The sequence below is a fragment of the Ahaetulla prasina genome, chromosome 1 (assembly GCF_028640845.1).
Source record: "Ahaetulla prasina isolate Xishuangbanna chromosome 1, ASM2864084v1, whole genome shotgun sequence".
In the NCBI taxonomy this organism is placed as follows: Eukaryota; Metazoa; Chordata; class Lepidosauria; order Squamata; family Colubridae; genus Ahaetulla; species Ahaetulla prasina.
In genome coordinates this window covers 254,773,224-254,780,244 of record NC_080539.1, presented here as the reverse complement: position 1 = coordinate 254,780,244, position 7,021 = coordinate 254,773,224, and the positions used below count along the sequence as shown (strand labels likewise).

At 43.3% G+C, this 7,021-nt stretch overlaps 1 protein-coding gene across 2 annotated transcripts in view; it reads left to right on the top strand.

The window, feature by feature from the left end:
- Positions 1-5,691: 5,691 nt before the first annotated feature.
- OSBP (oxysterol binding protein) overlaps positions 5,692-7,021 on the top strand; it is a 29,829-nt gene continuing 28,499 nt past the window's right edge. The window contains exon 1 of one of the 2 annotated variants that reach the window (XM_058197145.1): positions 5,692-6,173. In XM_058197145.1, coding sequence (XP_058053128.1) covers positions 5,821-6,173 — 353 coding nt within the window. In that variant the 5' untranslated portion in view covers positions 5,692-5,820. The remainder of the gene's footprint in view (positions 6,174-7,021) is intronic. The other variant, XM_058197153.1, reaches the window with a different exon arrangement.

Sequence of the window (7,021 nt, the reverse complement as noted above, 5' to 3'; positions counted from 1 at the left end):
GGAAGTCAAATTTGGTTTATGGTTTTGTAATGTAATGTAAATTAAACTAATAGGGAGGATGGAGTACTAATTAAATATTAACATTTTTTAAATCAAGAATTTGCCCTAGCAAATTCTGCGGCTCCTAATAGACTTTCACATAGGTTCCCTGAGCCTCCCAGCAGTGTTCCTTCCCTGCCTCCCTTAGGCACTGCTATCAATGTCCCAATGCAGCCTATTTTGCCCATTAACTCTCCTTAATCGTGGTTTATTAAAATGGTGCGTGTGTGTGTGCGTAATAACTTTTGATATATCAAAATAATTTGTGGCAACTTTGAGGGGATTTAAAGGCAATATCTTAAGATCTCATAATGCTACAGATTGCTTCTACATGGGCCATGCTACTATCTGGAAAATGAGAAAGTACAGCACAAGATGCTTAATTATACTGTGCAAAATTTTGTTACATTTTGAAGATTTCTGAAAAATTATTGGCTAACAACATATGTGTTCTTTTCCTCTGTGCAGTTGGAATTGTTAATGATGGGTAATATTCATTTAGAGTGTCATATGTAGTACAAGGAACAATTTGGCAAAATAAAAGATTCAACAATACCCTCCATTCAGGGACAGATTTGGTGCTAAAAGTGAAGATTGTTGCATCTCTGTTCCCGAAACCTTGACAGCAGAACACTGAATCTGGTGAGAATAAACTTTTCTGTGAAGCACAGAGACTGTTCTATTGCTTAGCTAGAATCATTGGGAGTTCAGACAGCATAAGTAATAATGTAGGTAGATCTCGCTTAACGACTGCCCTGTTTAATAACGGAAGTTACGGCAGTGCTGAAAAAGTAACTTTACGACAATCACAGTATCTCCCCAATCTAGCATGCATTTATGGCTTGCCGCATTCCATGGTCATGTTTCCACCATTTGCACACTTCACAATTGACTTCCATCAAGCAGAGTCAATGGGGAAGCCAGCAGTAAAACTGCAAATCACTATCATATGAAATCTTTCTTAACGACGACTTATTGACAAAATGGGAAGTGACACTGTAAGTCCCTCACAGTCATGTGATGTTTCACTTAGCAACCACATCAATTAATTACCAGAAAGCAAAGAAATTTTTCTCCTAAACGGCTTTTTTTTTTTGTTTACATTTATATCCTGCCCTTCTCCAAAGACTCAGGGCGGCTTACAGTGTATAAGGCAATAGTCTCATTCTATTTGTATATTTTTTACAAAGTCAACTTATTGCCCCCCCCCAACAATCTGGGTCCTCATTTTACCTACCTTATAAAAGATGGAAGGCTGAGTCAACCTTGGGCTGGGCTTGAACCTGCAGTAATTGCAGGCTGCTGTGTTCTAATAACAGGCTTCTTAACAGTTCCCCCCCATTTTTATTTATTACATCAGTTCCCCCCCATTTTTATCCTTTTTTTTATTACAATGGGACTTCATACCCTTTTTTGAGTTAAGAAGTTTATCTTGAAGTTAGTGGCCACTGTTCTTATAAATGCTGTGCTATGTTAGTAATTTATCCCTTGTCTAATTTTAATTCACCAAATAGTTGCAGCCTTAGTTTTTAAGGAGTTTTGCATGGTTCATATTTTAAGAATCCATGATTAGACTCTGAATTGCATAAGACTTGTTTAAGGAATCCTACGTAAGGAAACTGGGAAATATGGCAAGGTGACAAAAGTCTACTGATGTTTGCCTTCCATTCTTTTCCCTTCAGTATGGCTACCATATAAACTGCACTATATCTCAAAAACAGAAGGAAGCTGCTGACAATCATACAGACCTGGAATACCATCCTGATTATGTATTCAATATCCTCCTTATTACAGCTGACTAGATTTTCAGAGACTAGACTGATTTAGTGTGCTCTGAGACTAAACTAGGTTTTACCATATGAATATGAGTTCAGCAGCTATATAAATTGAATAAATAAAAATAAATACACTGATCCACAATTAACTGAAGCACAGTTTGGTTAATTTAGTAAACTATGCTTCAGTTAATTTTGGATTAATCTTCCTTCCTTCCTTCCTTCCTTCCTTCTTTTTCTGCATGTTTGTGCTCTACTTCCCTTTTCAATCAGGCTTTCCATTTCCTGAAGGAAGTTTCCTTAAATTTGTTGCTTCCTAGACAATATTAAAAACCTCTGCTGATCCTTTTTTACATTGTAGAACCCATTATAGTTGATTTATTTCTTAACTAAATCAATTATAGTGTAGATAAAATCACAGAAGAGAGATTTTGAAGAATGGGGAGTTGAGGGCTCTTGAATCGATTCGGGAACCATCTATCTTCATTGAAAGATCCTGAGTACAATCTTTATCCTCTCTTGAAGTAAGAGGATTTCCCCTTTCAGGGAGGGAGGGAGGGAATATAAGAATAACATTTAAACTCTGTTTAGTGTTTGGGAACACAAATGGAAGAGACAGGGAATTACTAGAAAGTTTTCTTACATTTAAAAAAAAATTATAACAGTTATTCCTTTGTTCCATCTGTTTCTTACCTTCTTTTGCATTCTATCATTTTAACAAATAAAAATAATTGGAATATTAATTATATGTACAGTAATACATATTATAAAGCATATTATTCCTATAGTGGGAAATAAAAAATAACTTATTTAAATAAATGAAGCAGAAAAGCAGTGAGTGAGTTGTCTGAGCCAATAAATAAAATGATGAAAGGTATCCTCAGGGAACATACATGCATGGCAGAAAACTGAATCTTTCCCATGTATCTTCGCTACAGAAGTAGGGTTGAACTGGATTGACTTTCAGGAAGCAAATTGGAACAACGAAAGCAAATACTGTACAGGGAACAAGAGAAGTTATGTAAGCACATCTTGAGAGCCTGTACTAAGAAATCACTTGGTTCTGATGGCATCAACCCAAGAATTCCTTAATAACTTACAACAGGAAAGTGCTGGCCTCCTCACAAAAATTTACAACTTGTCATTTAATCAGGATCAATGTCAGAGGACTTGACACCATTGTTTAACAGACACTGGGGAGATCCGGGAAATTATAAGCCAGTCTACTTAATATCTTTCCCACGCAAATTAATAGAAATGAAAAAGAAAAAAAATCGGCACATAGAGGAACAGGGAGCAAAGCTAATTCTTGCCTCACCAGCCATTCAAAAAATTGTGAGAATATCAGCAGATCCATGGCTGATGCTGATGCTGCCAACTTTATATGATTTTTTAAAAAGTCCCTTTGATACAGTTTTTTTATTAAATGTTCTTGCGTAAACTTAGGTCTCATACTCAGACCCCTCAAACTGCACCAAAAGCTATGCCACTTTATTTAAATGACCTGCCTTCATTTTATTCCCAAACCACACTGGCAACCATGTAAATTTGATTAACAAACAATAAAATTTTAGTATTGATCTTACAATTATTATTTATTTACACATAAATAATCATTATAAAAATGTAAAATCAGTATTAAAATATTGTTAATTTTTATCTGAATGGAGGTGAGGTCTGCTCTTTCTAGTGGTACCACTGACTGGATATTGCCCACTTGCCAGGGCAGTCTTGAGCTGAACAGAGACCAAACTGACTTCAGGCCCAGGTGACAAGCTGGTCAGTCACTTCGTTATTGCAAACAATAGATCTACAACCATCTTGGCCAAAATGCAGAAATAAACTTGCATTTGATCATGCAAGATGGCATTCGTTGATCTGAAAAGCGGACCCTGCCCCTAAAGGAATGAGGCTAGTAAGATGATGATGGCAATGTTTATTTTTATCTGAGTATTGTAAGCTACTAGTCATTTTTTGTGAGATGGGCAGTCACATCAATTGGATTAATATTGTAAATAAATAATAAAGTCATCTTCAGGTGTTCTTGATCTTCAAAGAAAGTTTTTGGTTTTAGATATAATAATACAAACAGAACTTGGGATCTGCCCAATTGCTAATTGTCACGTTAGGCTCTTGTGGATACACTTCCTCTTCTCTGGTTATAATGCTTTGCTTTCTAGGGCTATTCTGCTTCTGGGCAAAGACATTCCTTCTTTCAGGCTGGACTCTCCTTTCCCCAACAGGCCTATTAGCAATTTTTCAAACTGGCTGGCAAATGCTGGTGGTGGGGCCCACCCATAATATAAACTTATCTGGAAAAGCTCCCCTCTGCCCTATGATAAATGGGGTAAGGCTGCCCAGTAAAAATCATTCACAATGTCTTTATGTTGTAAAATGAATGAGCATCACCTAGTTGGCATTACCACACTACTATTTTCATGTCACAAATGTGGCCATTCCCGGTATTGCCTTCCCCCACTGTACATCATGTAAGTGAAGAAAGTCAGTGAGACTGAAGATCTCATTTAAAAAGGGCAGCTGGATATATTTAGAATACTGTAACTACGTTTGTGCAACCTTGCCAAGAAATACCCACTAGCTCTGCCGTTGGGCTTTCAGTAGACGTGTTTGGAAAACCAGGTATTGCCAACTAACTGAAAAATCCCAAGGCAAAAATGAGGACAGTGGAATGAGCAGTCCTGATAGGATCTGGGAATCCTCTCCTGCTGCCCCCAATTTCCATCCACCTTGTCTGTGTGTCCTGTCAGCTAGATTTATTTCCCCACACAAGTCCAGCTCTTACTCCAAACAAAGCCTTTTCGGCCTGGGGATTTTAGAAGCAAACTTTCCAAATGCCCAGTAGCAGTTCTGGCAAGAAGAGAGATTCACACAACAGAGGGGGGGGAAATTACACCGGGAGATCAGAGCAGATGACTTCCACGTTCTCCGTTCACCAGCGAAGAACACAATGGTCTCTATATTTAGATCCAAGCCTCTGTGCGATACTTATAGGCTTTCGATATTTTTGTTTTTAAATGCGGAGCTCAGCTGCCCCGCTGTAACTGAAACGAGCGAGATCGATTTCGATCGCGGGGGGGGGGGCGCACCGTAAACGTAGAGATTTGGGGACCCGCGGATTAAAGATAGATAGATACACACACACACACACACAATACGTACATACATACACACAGACATACACACACTACGTACATACATACATACACACAGACACAGATATAATTTCCTTTTTGAAATCCAAGCTCGCGGTCGACCCCGTTTGACACCAGTTCAGCAAAGGTGCGAAGCTTTGCCGATAGTCTTCAACAGTCGTGAACGAAGTGAAAAGAACGGACTTTAACGTTAAGTAAATGTTAAAAATCGGGATGGTTTTGCTAAAGGCTGTGGCCAGAATTTTAAAGGCGCCTGCGAGGCGATGGCACTTGCCCGGAATGGGGCAAGCCTCGCCTCTCGTCAATTATGGGCAGGTCAGTGGCCCCCTGAATGTGGAGCTTCTCTTCGTCTTTGCCATAAACTCCCATTTTTGCGGAAAGCCAAAATACCAGGCATACCTCTCCAACCAGGGGTTCCCGTTCTACAATTACATCATGGTAGACCCCTCCTCCAAACTTCCTACTGGCTCCTAAGAGGGAGACGACAGAGGAGGCGGCCAATAAGAGCGGCAATAAATAAAGCGAACAAGACAGCTGAGAGAGCGCATGAACTGGTCACTTTACCGAAGAGTCCCGCCCCCTCCGATTTGGACAACCAATAGCAGTCGCCAGAGGTAGTACCAATCGGGGTTCCAGCTCCCGGAGTGGAGGACGCTGAGAATAGGGAGGGTTTGTGAGGGCTGTTAGCCGTTCCATTGGTGGCGCAGTGGGGGGTGGAGGGCCGAGGAAGAAGGGAGGGAGGGAGGCGCTCAGCCTCCGGCGCTTCCTCGGCTCCCGTTAGCAGACGGCGCTTAAGCTCGGGCTTGCGAAGCCTGCGGTGCTGCGGCTGTGCGATGTCGGAATTGCGAGCAGCGGGACCCGGCCCAGGGATGACGCCTGGCGGACCAGGGGCCCCCGTAACCAGCGGCCCAGGAGGAACCTGCGGACCTGGCCCCGTGACCCCGCTGCCATCGCCGGGGCCAAGTGCCGGAAAAGGTGACGCCGGAGGAGGGACACTGGGCCCTGGGGGACCGGCCCCAGGGGGGGTGACGAGCGCTCCAGGGGGGAGCTCTTCTTCCGCTTCCGGGTCGACGAGCTCAACTTCCGGGGCGGCTCGGGAAGGCTGGCTTTTCAAATGGACCAATTACATCAAAGGGTATCAGCGGCGATGGTTCGTGCTGAGCAATGGGCTTCTCAGCTACTACAGGTGAGGCCGAGTCCTCTTCCGCCCGTTCTGCCCCTTTTCCTCGTCAGGGCTGCCCGAGCCTCGCTCCCCTGCTGCTGCCTCCGCCGGGCTGCCCTTTTTCCCCCCTCCGCTTCCGCCCCACAGGCGGGCTCGCCAGCGCCTTGCATTTTCCTGCCACGTGGCACGAGGGGATCCAGGACCAGCCGCGGCCCGAGAAGTGTCCGGGGCGGAGCAGGAATTGGGGGTTGGTTGGCAGCTGTGCTGTTCCAGCCGCAGTTGGAGGCCAACATCTGACGCCTCTCTCCGTCGGACACCAGCTAGCTGGGGCTGTTGGTAGTTGGGAGTCCAGCGACTTCTTGGAAGCCCCGGGGATCCCGCTCTTTTGCTTAGCCCAAGGGTCTCCAACCTTGACAACTTTTAAGACTTGTGGACTTCAACTCCCAGAGTTCCTCAGCCAGCTTTGCTGGTTGAGGGACTCTGGGAATTGAAGTCCACAAGTCTTAAAGAGCCAAGTTTGCAGACCCCTGGCTTAGCCGAACACCCTCGCCAGGATGGCCAAATCACATCTAGTCTAGCCAGTGTTTGGAGAGAAGGTCGTAGTGATTTCTGTATGCCTCCTTTCCTTCCTCCCCCTCTCTCTTCCGTTTCTTCCACCATTTACAGCACTTTCAACTCAACAGTGTTTTGAGAGACCGGTCTTTGTAGGTGGTTGGTTGGTTTTTTAAAGTGTTAAAGCACGTTGGAAATTATTCACTGCAGCTGATGTTAGAGTCATTAAAGAATAGGAAAAGTTAGCTTCTATTTAGTGGCCTCTGTAAGCCAGTTGCACGTTGCAAGCTCTTTGCAGAGCTATGGACTAGATGTGGCTG